Below are 20956 nucleotides of genomic sequence, written 5' to 3'. Positions count from 1 at the left end.
ATTAAATTCAATCCTAAAATATCTGAGACAGGCATAATAATCCCAAGGTGCAGATGAAGAAATCAAGGCTCCAAGGGACTAAATGAGCTCAGTCAGAGACAAATAAAGATATAAGATTAGAGTTTGAACCCAGACAATCAACTTCAAAGCCTGTGCTCCTAACTGCCATACGATATCCTCTCCTTGACATGGGGGATGGATGGGTAGCAGAAAGAAGGGGAACAAATCCCACCTGCTAAGAGTGGTATGTAGGAGTGATGAGAGCCTTCTGCCTTACCCACTCCAACCCACCAGGCTCATTAGCCAAAAGCACCACTGCCCTCATCAGAATCCTTCAGTGGTTTCCAACTGCCCATGAAGAGATCCACGTACTTCACACCAGGAACTTCCAAAATTTAGTCCCATCCTCCTCAGCTATTATAGCCTATGATTCCAGACATGAAATCCTTCTCTAGCCAAACTTTAAGGATAGTCTCATGCTTTCAGACCCTGATGCCTCTGGTCTACTGTTCCCTCAGCCTAGAACAACCTATCCCCTGAAAGAAATGTTATGAAATAATTCAGACACAAAAAAGGAAAAAAGGAGCTTAAGGAATACTCCTCTTCCCTATGAAGGCACAACTCAGGCAAGACTTCTTTCAAGAAGCCTTTCTGAGGGTATCCATAAAGGATCTCTGTGCTAACCTCTGTAAATGGCAGCAATCACTTTTATTTACTCATCTGTCTCCCATGCCAAAGAGTGTGTGTACCTCAAGAGCAGGATCCCAGCCCTAGGGACTCCTAACCCACAGGGAAACATTTGCTAAATAGAGAACTCATCAAAAATGTGCAAGGCATAGGTCCAAGTGATGGAGATACAAAGAGGTAAAAAAGTGGAGTGAAGGGGACATGCACTGGAAAAAAGCCGAAAATCTTGAGATTAGACAAGAATAACTAAGTGGTAGTGTTGTCAAGGGTGGAGTAAATCCCACCCAGGGCAACGGGGCCAAGGGTTTTGGCCAATAAGAACACAAAGGGCAGGACAGGACAGGGCTGGCTGTGCCTGCAGCATGCCTCCAAATGGCTGACACCATTCCCAGCCTCTCTCCCCATCTTTCGGGCCAATGCCCACATCTCCCCCAAAGCCTTTCTCAGCCCAAAGACTCAGAGCCTTCACTTAGTGAAAACTGAGGCCCACACTATTCGGTAATTTTCCACCTTGATAGGGTGTACTGTATCCTGCCCTTTCCCTGAGTGAGGAAGTTTGCCCTGGGCTCTGCCACCCGCCCACCCACCACCACCCCCCTACTCCACGCGCACCCAGCTCTAACTACACTGCCTGTCTTTCCAGGGCTCTGCATCGGACTGGGCTTCAGGCTGGAGTACCCTTTCTACCCCATTCTTTGCCTAGCTAACATCTCCTCCTTAGAAGTCGGTCCCTTCTTGGGGATGCCTTCCCTGCATACCAAGTACCATGCTGTTCATCCACTATGAGATGAGATGACAGCAGAAGCCCAGATGGTATGATTGGCCTTTATGAAGCAACCAGGGCTAGATCTAGTGTCCCACACACAGTGAGCTCAATAAATACCAGAGACTTAAGAACTTAAGTGGCTCTCAGCATTTAAATTTTAAAATACTTTTTATTTTGAAATAATTAACCATAAATGTATGGATTATTTCTGGACTCAATTCTATTCCCTTGCTTTATATGTCTAGCCTTCTGCCAGTATCACACTGTTTTGATTACTGTAGCTTTGTAGTAAGTTTTGAAATTGAGAAGTGTGAGTCCTCCAATTTTTTTCCTTTTTGAGATTGTTTTAGCTATTGTGGTTCCCTAGAATTTCCAAATGAATTTTAGGATCGGCTGGACAATTTCTAAAAAAATAAAGCAAACAAACAAACAAACAAAAACCTCTGGAATTTTAACTGAGATTGCACTGAATGTGTAGATCAACTTGGGGAGCACTGACAATATTAAATCTTCCTATCCATGAACACGGGATGTCTTTCCATTATTTAGATCTTAATTTCTTTCAACAATGTTTTGTAGTTCTCAGTATGCAAGTCTAGCACTTCTTTTGTTAAATTTGTTCTATTCTTTTGTTAAATTTATTCGTAAGTATTTTATTCTTTTGGAAGTTATTGTAAATGGAATCATTTCCTCAATTTCATATTCAGATTGTTCACTGCTGATGTGCATAAATATAACTGATTTTTTTCTTATTAATCTTGTATCCTGTCACAATTCATTTATTTGTGAATTCATTTATTAGTTCTAAAAGTTTTTTAATTCCTTGGAATATTCTCTATATAAGACCTCATGTCATTGTCAAATAGAGAATGTTTTATTTCTTACTTTCTGACTACTAGGTTTTTGTTAGGTCCAGGAGGGCCCTGTCCCTACCCCCTGTAGTGTGGGAACCAGACTCCTCCCTTACCTTTTGTGTGGGAACCAGACCTTGCATCCAGACTGGCCACGCTACACGCTTACGTCCCGTTTCACTGGACTCTCCTCCCTTCCCTGCCAATTTACCTGCCTGACATATTTCCACCAAAAAAACCCCACCTCAAGTACCATATAAGTTTTAAGGTCCCTCACACTTGGGGCTGACGCCATCTTAGTCTCAGCCTGGCTATCACTCTACTACAATAAACCTTGCTTACCCCTTCTGCCTTGTGCGTTCCTCCCTTGGAGAAGCTGTTTTATTTTTCTTGACTGCCCTGGCTAGAATCTCAAGTACCATGTTGTATAAAAGTAGCCAAGAGCAGATATCCTTGCTTGTTCCTTATCTTAGTGGATGAGGAAGCATCCTATCTTTCTCCAGTAAGTGGGATATTAGCTGCGGGCCTTTTGCAGGTGCTCTTTACTGGGTTGAGAAAGTTTCCCTCTATTGCTGAATGCTTTTTTCATGAAAGGGTGTTGGATTTTGTAAGTGCTTTTTTCTATTTGAGATGAACATGCAGTTTTCCTGTTCTTTGTCCTATTAATATGGTGTATCATACTGATTTATTTTCAGATGTTAAACTAACCATTCTTGGAATAAATTTTATTTGGTCATGGTATGTAATCCTTCTTGTGTTGCTGGATTTGTTTCTCTAGTATTTTGTCAAGGATTTTTACCTCTATATTCACGAGGGATACTGGTTTGTAGTTTTCTTATGATAGCTTTTAGTTTTGGTATCAGGGTAATACTAACCTCACAGAATAAGTTGCGAAGTGTCCCTCTTCTATTTTTTGAAAGAGTTTGTGAAAGATTAGTATTAATAAAAAAGTCATTATTAAGAAAATTTTCTAATGAACCAAAAATAGTACAAATAGTGCAATTTATAAACCCTTTCATTCAGTTTCAATAATTATCAATAATCTACCATTCTCATTTCACCTACACTAGCTTCCCAATTTCAGATTTTTTTTAGGGGGTGAAATTATTTTAAAGCAAATCCCAGATATATCATTTCGCCCTTAAAGACGTCTTTATATGTATATGTAAATATATCTCTAACAGATAAAGATTTTTTAACATAACTAAAATTAATTTTTTGTTTCACTTAACAAAATTAGCAGTAATTTCTAATGTTATCTAATACCTGGTCAATGTTCAAATTTCCCCAAATGCTTCAAAAATGATTTTTAGAATTAGTTTGAATTAAGATCCAAAGTCCAACAGTGAATTTAGTTGATATGACTCTTTTAGTAACAGTCCCCCCTCCCCAACCTTCTCTTTTCTCCCCATGCCATTCATTTGATGAGAAAAACAAAGTCAATTTATTGTGTAAAAATTTTTCATGTTCCATTTTTGGCTGGAACACAGATATCCTCATGTGTCTGTTTAACTCATTCTTCTATCCCTCATACTTCTTTTAAACTGTGAACTTGATCTAGATTCAGGTTGCTGTGAACCTACTTATTAGAAGACACTTAATTATATGGCTGTCCCACTTTCAGTATTAAGACTAATCTATGGGTTCAGGTGTTATCAGCCTGATCTATCTATTATAAAGCTCCCCATCAACATTTTTCCTAATGGTTTTAGCGACCACTGACAGTTTGTGCCCTGGTATATAATTTCAGTAGAAGTTGCAACATAGTGATTTTTTAATTCTTTCAATTCCTCCAAGGCTAGGACTTTTTTACCTTCACAATTCTAGACTCCAGCTTTATGATTCCTAAATTAGGACGGCATAGCCTTCAGGTGCCATTGTGGAAGCTTTGGGGGCGTTTTTGCTTGTCATAGCACCTGGAGAGTCCTCATGGCATTTATAGGCATAGACCAGATGCTGCACACTCTACAATTCAAAAGTCTTGTTAGATATTAATGGAGATGTAAAGACTACATAAATTATCTGAGTCCAAGATCATTTTTATATGAACGCAAAGTATTTTTTATACTGTTCTAAAACAAATTTTTCCAGTAATATAACTATGATGTAACTGAAGAAATACTATCTACTATTGGGTTTGTCATTCTCCTAAGGGCTGTTCATCATTTCAGAAAAGTCATGATAGTAACAGCAACACAGTTTGCATATTTGAGTTGCTGATACAACACATCTCTATGTGCCAGCTTTTGTTACTATCGAATTCAAGATAATTCCACATACAACTGCAAATGTTTGACTATGGTTTCCAGTGAAATCTTGCTCAGGCATCTACACAATGACATACACACTATCTTATTAACTCTTTTTGTTTCTCATTTATACTATAGTTAGGACTTTATACCTATTCCTTTTGAAACTATACATTCAGTAAGTTAGATTATCTATGAACCCTATTTTGAAAGAGTGAAGATTTCACAGATATTTATTTTGAGATGCGCAGTGAGTCTGAGAGAGCTGAGATTAAGGTCTACAAGTCTCTTCCAACCTGATTCAGGGCTTATTCTTAAATCTTGCCACCATATTTTGGTTATCTCACAGCCAGAGCATTGTGCTGGGTGTGAGGGCACCTGGACCCCAGCCCTGCTCTGTCTCTTTATTAGTGGCTTGTGACCTTAGGCAGGTCATCTTATCATTCTTCCATTTTTTTTAACTAACAAAGATATATATTTGCAAAACAGTATAACAATGGCAGTTAACATTTACTGAGTGCTTATTATGGCCCCACAGTGAACCCTTTCCTCAACACTGCCAATCCCATCATTTCTACTACAATTTAGACTCCAAACTGGAAAGCGCCATCTCAGCCAGAGACTAATGTCACCCTGGTCCTTATTTCCACCCTTAGAGCATAAGTCTCCAGACCTGAATATTCCCATCCTCATCTGCAAAGATTTTGGACGTCACTTGTTCATACCCCATGCTGTTTTGGAAAAGTTCTGAAGTTGTCAAAAGAGGTCAAGGGACCACAGTGAAATGAAATGTTAACAGGCAAGACACTGGAACTACATCCTCTTTGGGAAAGTATCTCTGCATCTTCGCATTTTCCCAAAAAGCATGGTCCAGGGCCCTGTACAGACAGACAGATTTGAAATGAACAAGTGAATCACTTGGGCAGCCACCCATACAAGCCCCATGGGCACTGACTCCTGGGCTGACTAAAAAGTTCTTTGTGGCCTCTAGAAAGGGGGCAGGAAGTTTTATGAGGCTGGGTAATTAGGGTGACTAGTAGCAGTACAAAAACTCACTGCTCTACTTATGTCTCCATTTTCTATCTCCATACACCAAGACTCTGAGCAGAGAGATGGGGTCAAGTGGTAGGATGGACATGGCTGGAACCCTTCTACAGAAGTATGGGCTGACCACCAGGGGCTCTGTACTCACCAGGGAGGCTGCCGGCTGGTGCGTGGGTGCGGTGGGTAAATCCGGAGTGGGTCCACCTCTCTGGCAGTGGCAGGGGGAAACTCCCGGTGGGGACTGCTTACACTAGCCTTGTCCCAGTGCTCATGGATAGGTGTGATGATTCCAGACACAATGCGGGACCGAAGCTCCTCACTGTTTTTGTAGGTCCTGTAGGAAGTAGATGAGGTATCAACTGCTTGTTGCTGGCTGGCACCCCTACATACAGTATTTTGCTGGTGTTGGCGGTGGCGGCGGCGGCAGCGGCGGCGGCGGCGGCCGCGGCGGCTGCGACAGCCAGAATGGCTCTGACAGCTGTTGGTGTTGCGCTTGGACCGTCTGCTAGTGTAGGAATGGGCTGCCCGGCGGGCTTGGGTGAGGGGGACAACAGCCCGGCGTTGTCTCCGAGACTGGGGCCTAAGCTTCTTAGGCATCTGAGTTGCCCCTCCTCATTTACCACCCCATTAGATAGAGGTGAGGGTGTAACGGCAGGGCCTGGACTGGCTGCTCCTCTGTACTCACCCCATCCTGCCCACCCTCAATTGTGTGTTCATAATGTGTCATGGGAAGGGTCATGGAAGGCAAAAGCTCCGTTGGGAGGATGAACTAGGTTCCTCCTAGTAGGCAGCACTCTGGGGGGCTCAAGGTCCAGTTCTATCACTAACTCAAAGGCTGCTTTGAGCCTCTTTTCTCTGCCTGTAAGAGACAAGTAAATGAGCTACAGCTGAGGGGTTGAGGCAGCCTGACATAACAGGGAGCAGACAGGACTCTACAGAGTCCGAAAAATCTAATGTTTTAAAATGAGCTATATCCTGTGTCAAAAAGCAAAACTCACAAATGGAAAAGGTCTGAAATACAGAATATGTTCTCTGACCATATGAAATCATACCAAACATCAACATAGAAGCAAGTGTCTAAAATAGTGGAAATTAAGCAACATACGTCTAGATACAAAGCAATGAATAAAAATTAAAATACAACATATTAAAATGTGTGAGATACAGCTAAAGCAGTGCTGAGAAGAAACTTTATGCATTAAATGCTTACCTACAGCTAATAATATACTTAATAATGAAAGGCTGAATACTTTGCCTCTAAGACTGGACACAAGGCAAGGATGTTTTCTCTCATCACTCTTATTTAGCTTAATTCTAGAAGTTCCAGCTACTTCAATAAGGCAAAAAAGAGAACACAGATTAGAAAGCTAGGAAGAAAAAATGCCCCTATTTGCAGATGACATGTCTACTTTGAGAGTCTCAAGGAATCTACAAAAACAAACAAACAAAACAAAACAAAACAAAACCCCTCCCAAAACACTTGTGAGTTCAATATTACAAGACAGGATACAAGATCAACGCACAAAAATAAATTACATTTCTATATACTAACAATAAACATTTAAAAATCAAAGAACACCATATATAATCACCTCTAACCCCCCAAAATAACAAAAACATGTTCAGATTCTGTAGCCTTAAAATTACAAAATGATAATGAAATTGAAAAACACCCAAATAAACGGAGACATACCATGTTCACAGTAAAAGTGTCAAGTTTCCCCATTATAGGTTTGATGATTTATTGGTTTAATGCAACTCCTATCAAAAGCCCAGCAAGGATTTTTTTTTATAGTCATAGATAAGCTTATTCTAAAGTTTATATAGAAAGGCACAGATGCTATCTTGACTTAATATTAATGTATATTATATATCTACAATAATCAATACTGTGTGATACCGGCAAAGGGATAGACACAAAGATCAATGGAAAAAATAGAAAACCCAGAAACAGACTCACCCAAGTACAGACAACTTATTTTCACAAAGTTGCAAAGCAATTTAAATAAGAACGCTGTGGGAGGAATTAAACATCCACAGGCAAGAAGCCTCTCTAAACCTCACAACTTATATAAAAATTAACTTAAATCACAGACTTAAATGTAAAACATAAAACTATAAAATGTTTAGGGAAAAAAAAAGGAAAAATTTTGGGGAAATCTAGAGCTAGGCAGAGTTCTTACATTTGACACCAAAAGCTTGATCCATAAAATGGGTATTACTAAAATTCAAAACTTTTGCTTTGCAAAAGACCCTGTTAAGAGAAAGTAAAAACAAACCACGGACTGGGAGAAAATATTTATAAACCACCATCTAACAAAGGATTTGTATCTGAAATATATCAGGAACCTTCAGGAACACATTAAAAGAAAAATCCGAGTAGAAAATGGGGAAAAGACATGAATGGATATTTTCCCAAAGAAGATATACAGATGGCAACACACACATGAAAATATTGTTCAACATCATTAGCCATTAGAGAAATGCAAATTAAAATCACAATGAAATATTACCAGATATTTATCAGAATAACCAAAATAAAAAATTGTGACAATAACTAATGCTAGTAAAGATGCAGAGACACTGTTTCACTCATGTATATACTGGTGGTGGATATGTAAAATGGTACAGGCACTCTGGAAATCAGCAATTTCTTAAAAAACAAAATATGCAATTCCCATTGTACTCTTGGGTATTTATTCAGAGAAAGAAAATTATGTCCACACAAAAGCCTGTACGTTTATATTCATAGAACCTTTATTCATAATAGCAATAAACTGGATATAATTTAGATATTCCTTCAACGTGTAAATGATTAAACAAACTGTGGTACATCCACAAAGGGACAAACTAAGCAACTCAGATGGATCACAAAGGTATAATGCTGAGTGAGAAAAGCCAATCCCCAAAGCTTACATACTGTATGATTCCATTTATATAACATTTTTGAAATGACAAAACTTTAGAAATAAAGAATAAATAATGGTTGCTATGGGGTTAGGGACAGAGAGGAGGAGTCAGTGTGGCTATAAAAAGGCATCAAGAAGGATCCTTGTGCTGATGGAAATGCTTTGTATCACTGTATCAAAGTCAAATCCTGCTTGTCCTATGTAGTATAGTTTTGTACAATGTTATAATTGAGAAAAAATGTGTAAAAGATACAGAACCCCTGTATTATTTCTTACAACTACATGTAAGTTTACAATTATATCAAAATAAAACTTTAATTAAAAATATATTATGTAACCATAAAATTGAGATTAGTCTAATCAGTGGTTTCAGGTCTTCTCCAGCATACAGAGGGGCCCAGGGAGGGCAAGAGAGAAAGCCAAGTAGGTGAGGCACGAGGATCTCCATTTCTTGTCCCTACCCTTTCTACCAGAGCAACTCTAACCAATTTAATATGCCAATCCTAAAGAACGCGGTGCTTGAAGAGTTTCACGGTTAGAAAGTATTAGTACCTATAAGGGCTTAGAAGTGCTAAGGGCCTGTGGCCCATACATCCCGATAAATAATAGGTTTCTACTTAAAACACAGAACTTTGGGGACCTTCCTGCTTCCCTGACCAAGATGGATGGAAGGGATATGTAAATCTAACTCCTCTTTCCTTCCAATCAGATGAGCTGTGTGTGATATAGTTGGAAGGCCTCTGATCTCCCTATGTAGAACTCAGGTCTGATTCAAAAACTACCAACTCTTGAGAGAAAAGTTCTCACACAATTTCTAAGTCTTAGTAGAACTGCCATTTTGGTACCAGCAAGACAACTTGTCATCCTGTCTAATGTAGAAGGGGCATGGCAGAAAGGAATAGGTTTATATCCCTTAGCAAATCAGTCTGCTCATCAAGGAGCACAAATTATCACAGACAGACAAAACTTATCATGATGACCTAACGAGGAGGGCCACATGGGGAAGGGAGACTAGAAGCAGGCAGCTTAGTGCTGCTAGCGCTACAGAAGAGGAGAGAGAGTGGGCCCTTATGATCGGGAGGCAGAGTCATACCTTACCTCTCAGAACCTCAGTTTCCATGGAGATGATTCCTAGTGATCAGATTTTTCTGCCTTTGCATGTTTACCAAGAGCTTTGGCTCAACCCAAAGCGTTGTGCTGACATCTCAACTTCATTCTTGGAATAACATGCTGAGGTAGTACTATTGTGTCCCTCATTTCACAGTAATCAAAAAACAAAACAAAACACTCCCATACAAAATACCCTAACAACAAATGTATTCAAAAAAACATCAATGTTTCTTTCTCAGTATTGCTGAGGGGACCAAATGCCCTAATGAGTATGAACAGCTCAATACAGGCCTGGGTTCTTCCACAGCATTTGTCAATTTCTCTCCCAATGGAATTCTAGAATGAAGATGTCAAGAAAGAGACCACATTCCAAATATCCTTCCCTTATCCTCTTAAGGGGTGTGCTGGAATTGTGGTGTGGGCAGCACCCAGAAGAGTAGCTTTGCCAAAGCCTGGCCTGGCCTGACTTCACTCCTTCATTCCTTTGTCCATTATATGCAAAACAAAACAATACAAAACAAATAAAAAATCCAGGCCCTGCCCTCAAGGAGATCACTGTAAGGGAGCCCAACTCTAAGAAGTTAATCATAAAATACCCACCCATTAAATGCTTAAAAGGCTGTTCTGAAACATTAAACATGGTTGGGGGCAGGAAAATCTCTCTGAGGAGCTGACATTTAAACTAAACTGAAAGAAGAGTCAGCGGTGTGAGGTAGTTGGGGAGAGCACTCTAGGCCTAGAGGGAAGAGCTCTGAAGAGGGGATGAGGAGCATGGCACCTTGGCTGAGACACAGGAACTAAGGAACAAGTGGCACAGGATGAGGCTGGGAAGGCTGGGCACTAGGCGACAGGCCTTATCAAGGATTTTGTTTTTACCCGCAGAGAAATGAAAATTCACTGAAGTGTTTTGGGGGTTTTCTGGATTAAAAAAAAAATTAATGTTCTAATGTAACCAGTTTTAATTGTGCAGTTCAGTCATATTTAAGTACATTCACATTACTGTGCAACCATCACCACCACCCATTTCCAGTTTTTCATCTTGTAAAACTGAAATTCTGTACCCATTAAATAATAACGTCCCATTCCCCCTTCCCCTGAAAACCACATTTTACTTTCTGACTCTATGAATTTGATTATTCTAGGTACCTCATATAAATGAAACCATACAGTATTTGTCCTTTTGTGTAACTTATTTCCCTTAGCACAATGTCTTCAATGCTCATCTGCTGTAGCATGTGTCAGCATTTCCTTCCCTTTTATAGCTGAATAACATTCCATTGTATGTATATACCACATTTTATTTAACCATTCATCTGTCTCAGGTATTCATGGACAACTATGTTGCTTCCACCTTTTCATTACTGAGAATAATACCTCTATGAACATGGGTGTGCAAATATCGCTTTAAGACTCTGCTTTCAATTCTACTGAATATATGCCCAGAAGTGGAACTGCTGGGTCATATAATAATTTAATTTTCTGAGGAACTATCATACCACTTCCTACAATGGCTACATACCATTTTATATTTCCACCAATAGTGTACGAGGGTTCCAATTTCCCCACATTCTCACCAATACATGTTATTTTCTGATTTTTGTTGTTATTGTTGGTTTAATAGCAGCCATCCTAATATATGTGAGGTGGTATCACTGAAGGATCTCCAGCAAGGGTTTTAACCATGATCTGATCTGTTTTAAAAAGGCTGGTCTGATTACTGTGTGGGAAATTGACAAGGTGATGAGCACAAGAGGAAGTTGGGATAGCTGGGATCTCCTTACAGAGCGGCAGCATGGAAGGGGGAGGAGGCAAACAGAGGTGGCCAGAGTGATGGAGGTAGGTGGTTTGGATGTCTGAGAGAAGTGGCTGGTTCAAAACAGTTACTGCTGATTATACACAATTAAATGCAACAGGGTATCGAGATAGTTCTGATGACAGTGAATTTATAGCGATGCCAGGCTTCCTGAGGAGGTCAACAAGGATGGGGGGGGGGCAGGGGGAGAAGTCCCTAAAATGGAATACAGTAGATAAAATGGTCCTAACTAGATATCACACAGATAGTTTCATTACACTGATGGAAAAACAAGCATTAATCCAAGTACTTTTTGAATATAATACTCTGACAACATACATCCTCAGTGTGACACAGTCAGAGGACAAAAAGATCTGGGAAGAAATTGTATTTGAAACAGTAGATTCGTTCTTGGTAGGCACTGATGCAGCAGTTCAGAAATAGTATCTGTATTTTAGAATAAAAAAATAAGTAAATATATTGATGCTGTTAGGCATCAAGTTCCTCACCACAGAAAGGAAATCCAGGATGGAATAAGAGAAAAAGAATCCTGTGGTGTTAGATTAAAAAGAAAAGTAACAGTTTGAAATTAAAAAAAAAAAAAATAACTTTAAGGAAAAAGCTTCCTAGCTCTATTCTCTGACAAGGCCTGGATGCAATGACATCCTGAGTCTTAATGAGCCCGCTCAGGGTACAGATTTTGGTTTTTAAATAATATTCCCCACCAACAGAAATCATGACTTTTCAGAAAAATGGCTGATTTCAAGGCAGGGGCAAGGAAGTCCCAGGTGAGACCAGAACACCTTATTGTGCCAGAAAGTAAGGAAACAGTCAAAGAAGAATGAGGACATGTCAAAAGGACAAAGGAGGTAGTGTGAAGGGAGTTCCACTGGTCAGCTCTGCAATGACTTGAGCATTCAAAGGATGACAAAAATGGACTATAACTTTGAATAAAAAAGAATCCATGAGTCTATACTGATAATAATAAATGTAGAAAGTATGATAAACATAGAAAATTGTTTTTTAATTATCACAATAATAACTGATTCAGGCATGAATCATCAATAGATGCTAAAAGCACTGTGTGAAGGACCATCAAATCAAAAAGCAGAATATTCAGTCTGCTAATATACTCCCACGATCACATATTGAACACAAAGAAAAACAGATGCCTTTACTATAGAGAAAGCTAGAAGATACTGTCATTACTATGTGATCAAATTGAACAAAATCAACTGTGAGACAGATATCTCATGTCTAATGTGAAATAGTGAGAACACAGCCTCACTTACATAGTATTCACATTGAAAATGTCAACTTACATCAAATGATAAGTAATCTGATACATCTGATCTCGATGAAAAAATATGAACATTCTACACATGAGACTTCAAGTCTTCTAAAATAACAATGCCACAAAAAAAGTCTAAGAAACTGTTCAAGATTAAAGGTAATTAAAGAGACATGAAAATAAATGTAATGGTGATCTTGATTAGATAAGAAAAATAACCTCAAACCAAAAGCCGAAAAACTAACTAAAAAGGAAACTGCTGGGATGACTGTAGAAATCTGAACATGAACTATATATTAAATTATATTAAAATTTTTTTAAAGCCAGTATCAGCCAGTATTCCTAGGTGGTCTCCTACCCAAGTACTAACCAGGCCTGACCCTGCTGAGCTTCCGAGATCAGACGAGATCGGGCGTGTTCAGGGTGGCATAGCCATAGACTATATCAATGTATTAATGCTACATTTCCTGAGTGTGATAACTGTATTAAGGATTTATAAGAGGATGCCCTTGTAAAAACAAACAAAAAAAAATACATGCTGAAATATTTAAGGGCTAAGTTTCACAAAGTCTGGTTCGAAATCAAAAAAGCATTCAGAAAAATTAAGCCAATGTAGCAAAATGTTTAAAAATTGGTGACTCTAGGTGGTGGGTTATATGAATGTTCACTGTAATATTTTTGCAAACCATATCTTCTACTGAGTTGCAAATTTCAAAGTAAAAAGTCAAGAGAATGAGAAGACAAGCCTGATGAGGAGAAAACATTTACAAAACACATATATGATAAAGGACTGTTATCCAAAATATACAAAAAACTCCTAAAATTCAACGATAAGAACTCAAATAAAAAATGGCCAAAGACCTGAACAACCACCTTACCAAAAAAGATACAGAGGGCAAATAAGTATGTGAAAATATGCTCAACATCATATGCCATAAGGGAACTGCAAATTAAAACGAGATACCACTACACATCTATTAGAATGGCCAAAATCCGAAACACTACCACCACTAAATGCTGACAAGGATGTGGAGCAACAGGAACTCATTCATTGCTGGAGGGAACACAAAATGGTACAGTTACTCTGAAAGACCATCTGTCAGTTTCTTATAAACCTAAACATACTCCACCACCACCAAGAATGAACCCTGCAGTAAACTATGGACTTTAGGTAAGAATGTGTCAATATAGGTTCATCCATTTGAAAAAAAAAAAAGGTACCACTTTGGTGTGCTGATAGTGGGATGTTGACAGGGAAGGAGGCTATGCATATATGTGGGGGGGGGGGCGGTGCAAGAGGTACATGGGATTTCTGCACTTGCTGTTCAGTTTTGCTGGGAACCTAAAACTGCTCTAAAATAATTAAATGTATTTTTTTTTAAGTTGGGGGTGGAGTGGAGACCTGATAGGTATACTTCTCCCAGAAGCCTACTCTGACTGACCCCACTGACCCAGCTGCATCTCTGTTCTGCAGCCAATACAGCACTTGTGGACACTTGATTGCATGATTTTATTTCATGTGGCATTTCTCATGTGAGACTTCTCTTCAAATAAATTAAAAACAGAAAGAATTGAGAAGTGACTGTGCCCAGAAGTGAAAGGTCCTTCTGTTGACCTTCCTTAGTTCTCTGAACACCTCTACACCATTCCTGGTATTTAGCCACTGGTTCTCTCTTCTTCTTCCCAGGGACAGCTATCACTTAGAAGTACCTGTGGAAGTCAACCAGGTGTTCTGAATCGATATAATCATCCAAGTTCAAGGTCAAGTCTGATACTTGCTGTGAGCCATATTCCTAAAAAATAAAAATAAAAATGAGAGACTGGGAATATTTTTTGTTTAATGAGTGAATTGGTGAGGGGAAAGTGATAATATTCAACCTGAAGAAAAACATGTGCACAAAGGGACATATATAAGGACTATTTTTAATACGGGAACTACCCTTTTAATGCTTGGGGAGTTCTCTAATTTAGAAATATTGTTTTCCTGAGGCAGAGTCCAGAAAATCTACTAATAAGCTCTTTTGCAACTTGGGTGCAAGCATGATATTGAGGTGCTAAATGGATGTACAACTTCGACTTGGAGGAGGGCAGCTTGAGGAAGCAGGCTGAGCACTGGACAGGCATCTTGCTAATGAGGGAGTCACAGCATCAGTGGCTCATGAGAAAGGGCACCAGGGCTGGCAGTATCGGCCAAGATCTAATGCCTCAGGATGGTGGCAGCAGCACTGGTTTCCGCGGCACGGTTTGGGGCACTATCCTGGAAGTTCAGCTTTGAACCTGTTTTTCCAGACCTTCCAAGATTCAATGAGCTATCCAAGTCCTTTTAATAAATACAATCTGTTTAAAACTACTATAGGGGGAGTTTGTTGTCTGTAACTAAGAACTTTGTTTCATACAAGATCTAACCAGTCATCAAAAAAGAAAGAGATAAATTGTGATATTATGGTATTCTGCATAGTAGTTAAAATGAGTAAAGGATATATCTACATGCATTCCCATGTAAAGACCCCCAAAACATATTAAAATAGAAAAAGCCAGATCCAGTATAATACAGACTGCATGATACTTTTATATGAATACACACAGACAATCATGATAAAACTTAAAAAGAAAGCCTTTCTTCTCATGGTACCTATAGTCCATTGGCAGAATACAAACATTAACCCAAAGCATAAATAACTACATAATTATACACTGTGGTACCAGGTAGGAAAAAAAAAATGATAAAGTAGGGAAGCACAATTTAGATATTTTCTGGCAAGTGAGAGTAGTTAGTCAGGACTGAACTTTTCGAGGAAGTAAAAAATGAGAGGGAGTTAGCCAGGCTAAAGAAAGGATGTAGGGTGCGGATGGGGTGTGTGTGGTGGCCGATTGGAGGCAAAGAGCTTTTCAGCACAGGGAACAAGAAGTGTAAAAGGTTTTGAGCAGCAGAGAGCTAGGCCTATAGAAAGAGCTAAAAGTAGCCCCCTGGGGCTACAGTAAGTTTTTCCTCCCAGGTTCTCACTGAATGGATTTATCTTCATTTACTTAACCATTCTCCTGTGATGGAAAGGTTCCCCCTTTATAATAACATGCAATGGAAATCTTTGAGCATAAAGCTTTTCTATATTTAGTGTTCTTGCCTCAGGATAAAGTTCCAGAAGTAGGATTAATGGGTAAAGGCTTCACAGATATTTAGGGCTCTTCATCCATACTGTTAAATGGGTTTCAAAAAGGCGATCTTAATGTCCACTCCTACCAGCAGACCCCTCCGTGTCTCAGAAACTCACCAGCACATTGATGATCATGCTGTTCTCCACAGTGACAGCCTTCACAAGGAGTTTTCTGGACCCATCCTTAGACTCATACCGGAGGACATACAGGTCTTTATTGTTGTTCCATTCGGCAGGCAGCAGTTCTGATTTCTTATCACTGGGACCTGGCTGAGAAGACACCAGGGTTGAGGAGGAAGGTCAGGACTTCAGAGACAGAGTTATAAAAGACCTTATAAGCAAGTTAATCCCATTTCTCACTTCACAGATGAGGGCATGGAGATCTGAAGGAAAAAAATATCCAAGACCCTATACCAAGTTAGAAGTCTGGGACCCAGGTCCCTAGACTCCTGCTCTTGATCCTCTCTCACCTCTGACTGCCTCTGTGGCACTGCAGTGACACCTGTCAAGAACCTGTTGCCTTGGTTCAATAATAATTTCCTCATCATCCCTTGGCCAAGAGTAAGGCAAATCATCTCAAGGGCTACTTGTGAAATTCCAAGGCGGTGTTTTTCAAAGTTTGAAACTTGGGCCATCGTCAATATAATCAATAAAGTGTTGATGAAAAATACAGATTCTAATGCACTCCTCCCTCCAGACTACTATAGTGGTTTAACAGAAATTATGAATTTTCATACAAAATGTAGCACATGCACAAGATAAAAAGAATTACAAGATGCACACCTATGTATCTACCACCAGCTTAAGAAATAGAACAATGCCAAAAACACTAAAGCCTTGAGTAGCATACATCCAATGAAGCTCCCTCTTCCCCCAATGGGTAATTACTACTCTGTATTTCTAAAATATTATTTACTTTCCTTGTAGTTGTATTACTACAAACACAACCTTAATGTTTTTTAATTTTATACAAATTGCATCACTTTATCACTTGCTTTTTTCATTTAAGTTTTCTGCGCTTCATCCACATCAATGCATTTAACTATAGTTGATTCACTATATTGCATTACATGGCTTATACAGTTCAAAGCTATACAGCATACCATTGTATGAACAAGTTGCAAATTACATTCTCACTTTTTGATATTTGGAGTCTATACAGTGTAGCTATTATAAAAACTGCTACTGTGAACATCCTGTACACATCTCCTCATATACATGTGGATGAATTTCTATACAGTATGTCTGGTATAGATTTACACTCCCATCAGCGATGTACGAGTTCTTGATGTTTCATGTAGTCAGCAACATTGCTATTGTCCAATATTTAAATTTCTGCCAAACTAGGGTTTGTAAAAATGCATCACTCTGAGTTGTAATGTTTTCCCTTCTTTTATTAGCAATCCTAGGACTTTCCTTTTATACAGTAAAGTTTGAGACTTAGTTTTCAAACTATTTCTATAGTAAAAACTAATATAGTGATTTCCAGGTGGGAAAAGATTTCTTAAACAAGATTGACAAAAGAATAAAAGTGCTATCTTTGAGATCTTTCATAATTTAAAACTTATGTTCAACAATGACACAAAGTTAATAGGCAGCCTCAGGCTGGATGAGGTATTTGCCATGGGTACAAATGGAAAGAATAACTAGCACATAAAAGGAAATTAACAATAAAAGTTGGGAACCCACTTAAAAAACTGGCAAAAGATATGAATAAACAAAAGATAAGAGCAGCTAATGGTGTATAAAGGGTTGTTCAACTTGACCAGCACTCAAGAGGAGTACAGGTTGAAATAATGAGATACCAGGTTATACCCATGAAACTGGTATAACCCATTTTTATATTTTTGCCAGGTGTTTATGTGGATGTGGGGAGAATGGTGGCCATTTAAACTCTTGTAACCCCTCAAGAGAGTGCAATAAGGTGAGCTGATGCAACATGACTCTCCACTCCAGGAAGAAACTCTATGCACAGAGGCACAGAGGACATAACAAAAGAGTTCATCATGACCTTGTCATGGACATCAAAGTGGAAGTAAAATGCAAAACATGCTCACAGAGGAATATAATATAGCAGTGAGAAGGAACAAACTGGGTCTAATTGTAGCATTATAGATAAAAGTAAAAAAAATATGACCTAAAGAAAAGTTAAGAAAAGAATGAGATTTATAGCTGAGTATTCTTTATGTAAAAAGTTGAAAAAACAAACAAAAAAAACCTAATTTTTTTTTTTGGATGAATATTTACATAGCTAAATATGGAAGAAGTGGAGTGGGAAGATCTGTATTCATGAGAATGTAGTGGGAGAGAAGTGGAACCAAACATAAAGAACAAGGGCAAAAGATAGGTCCAGAAATACAGGCCTTACACACCCCAAGGACGGCAAGGGGCCAAGAGGGGAGAATTGTGGGCCCCTCCTCTTTGGTCACCCCTGGTACTCAGGAATCCAATGGGGGAAGAGATCGCAAATAAAATTCAAGATGTTGAAACTGGCATGGTTTCAAACTTGGCTGAATGACAAATTCACAAGCCTGAAGCAGAGAAATGAAAGTGACAAAGAAGAAAGTGAAACTAATCAAACTACTCTGTTAAAATGAAATTCCCCTGTCACCCCAACTAGGAAAATTCCCTGTAACATGTATAGTGTTGTGGATTTAAGGTTTATTTTGGAAGCCAAGAATTTGACAACATGCTTGTCTTTGTTGTTAAGGGCCTTCGAATTTATATTTACATCCTCCATCTACAGCATTTTCTTGGAATACTGATAATTCAGTATGTTCACTATCCCATAACCTCTGGCTTCCAGAACAAGAGAGAATCCTGGGGCTTCTCATTGCAGTGAAACCAATGTTCCCCAGCCCCAGGGAAGCCCTGATATGGAGAAAACAAGTGGGACTGAGGGAGACTGGCTATGGAGATAACAGACCAAACACGGCATTCAACTGCCCTCCAGGCCCTGACATTAAATATCGGGCCTCCCAGAAAGCTACAATTGGAAAGTAGCCAAAGTGAATGGTTGTGTAGTTTAATTTCCTGGGATGAAAACTCTAAGAGCTGATGACAGTAAGTCAGGCACAGACTAGGTTTGGCATTTAGAGTTTCTGGTTGCTCTGGAGAAAATTTTTTCCCAGCCAGGTCCACCAGACTGGCTCCCAAAAAGCAAATATCGTTTTCCCCTTAGGCAAACTCCTGAGACTGGAAACGTTCTTTAGTGGTCATTAGTTCATCCCAGCGCCTCTGGGCTAAAATGCACCCAAAGAAACTCTAACATCATTTTGGGCATTTTCTTTCATTGTAATTCTTTGATTCCTACAACATAAAACAAAATTCTCCACCTTATGTCTATGGCCACCTCTATCCCCCTGACACCTAAACCACCTGACAGAGCTATAAAGCTCTTATGAGGCATGGTACTGACTTCAAGAAAGAAATTCAAATTTAAACACTGGATTTTTATTGAAGCCAACAACCTGGCTGCATTGGTCTCCTAATCGAGTTTTATGTACACAATTCCCCTGTACCAGAAGAAACAAAATCAAAGAGAAAAGCAGACAATTGAGCTTTTTATTTAACTGCCAATATATTATATAACCAAATACATACACACTTTCAGGACCTTCCTGACTCTCTTATCACTCCCAGAAAGACGGGGAGCAGGAGGCAACATACACATACTCTGCAGTTGGCAGACACTACTGATCTCTGCTGAGTCTTCTGGTCCCAGGCCAGAAAATTAAACCTTCTCTTAAATAAATTAATAGGAAAGATGCCTCTCCAAATGGCTGCAACTCTGAATGAAAGTAGACTCAGCAGAAGTGAGAGGAGGACAGCTGCAACCTGAGCGCCAATGGCACTTAAAAGAAAGGGCAAAGAGAAACAAAAATACACTCTAGTGTGCAACACAAACACCTATCCTCTCAGGGGTATATATGATTTAGCACTTGGGTAGACATATGGGCAGTGGACAATGCCTTACAAAAGCCTTATTCCCACTCTCCCTGGAGCTAGCACCTTTTTCTGGTCTGCATGAACTCAACAGATGAACAGAGTGGAACCAGATGGACTTTTGGAAATTAGTTAAGGCTCTTTCATTTATTTTTTAAAACCAATATTAAAATAAGATCGTATTCTTTCTGCACATTTCACCTGAAAATTTCTGGGCCAGGAGTATGGCAAGGAGATGATACTGGCTGGAAGGAGGCAATAACCTATATGAACTGATGTCCCTAAGCTGTCAAAGTGACAGAGTTGCTGACAGGATGTGAGAGGGAATGAGTGGTGGGTGTAGATCTGTAGTGTTGATATGGATCTTTGGAATGGGGAGGAAAGAAGGGAGTCACGCAGGCCCTGTGTAACATGTTCCTGTTCCCAGAGGAAGAGATTCTGACAGTGTGTCAGAATAGCAGTAGCTAGCTGGGTGTATATAAGGTAGGTGAAATATGTGAGAAGAGAACAGACCCGTCAGATCTGAAGGACAGTGCAAGGGGCGATGGGAAGCCCCAACGTCAGGACCAAATCTTATTCCCCTCTCCCACTCCACTGTCCCCCGCACATCCTACGGGTTCCTGGAAGAACTTCCCAGGAAAAAGTGAACTAAAATGACAGGGGCAAGTGAGAGTTGTTAAGTATTAGAAAGCTGGAGTGGGGCAAGTGCAGAGACATAAGATTTCTGTTGGGGAGACTATACGCTGATAGGGGAAGCCTGACATTTGTGAGTGGGGGCCTTGTCTCTACTTGGTCACAGAGTCTAAAATAATGAAAGGCAAGGTAAGTGGGCAGAGTGCAGGGTGACTAGAAAGGCAAGGAACAGAGGCATCTGGGGGGAAGAAATGGTTCCTGTTTCCAGGTGTGTGTATGTGAAAGCCTGGCCCTTCTTTTCCAGCCTTATCTTCAGTCTTATAGACCACACAAGGAATTAAGTATGTGTGAGCCTGGAGGTGGGGAAGGGGGGTGCTGAGTGTATATCTGAGGTCCCAATGAGAAACTTGAGGTCTGGGGGGAAAAAAGAAGAAAAGACAGAAATCCATGAGTTCTTGTGTTTCTGATTTCTATTGTTGAGGGCAGAGTGTGAGAGGGTGGTCTTAGTCACTAGTTCTAAGAAACAG

At 39.5% G+C, this 20956-nt stretch overlaps 1 protein-coding gene and 1 pseudogene across 2 annotated transcripts in view; both read right to left on the bottom strand.

Annotated features, from left to right (window-relative positions):
* PSMF1 (proteasome inhibitor subunit 1) overlaps positions 1-20956 on the bottom strand; it is a 32200-nt gene that overhangs the window by 9845 nt on the left and 1399 nt on the right. For both annotated transcript variants that reach the window (XM_016148899.2, XM_016148898.2), the window contains exons 2-4: positions 15969-16121; positions 14410-14492; positions 5746-5931 (exon numbers count right to left, since the gene is read on the bottom strand). In XM_016148899.2, coding sequence (XP_016004385.1) covers positions 5746-5931; positions 14410-14492; positions 15969-16121 — 422 coding nt within the window. The remainder of the gene's footprint in view (positions 1-5745; positions 5932-14409; positions 14493-15968; positions 16122-20956) is intronic.
* On the bottom strand, positions 13021-13139 carry LOC118610069 (annotated as a pseudogene).

This window comes from Rousettus aegyptiacus, unplaced genomic scaffold (assembly GCF_014176215.1).
Source record: "Rousettus aegyptiacus isolate mRouAeg1 unplaced genomic scaffold, mRouAeg1.p scaffold_m13_p_12, whole genome shotgun sequence".
Classification (NCBI taxonomy): Eukaryota; Metazoa; Chordata; class Mammalia; order Chiroptera; family Pteropodidae; genus Rousettus; species Rousettus aegyptiacus.
This window is presented reverse-complemented; position numbering and strand designations above follow the sequence as displayed.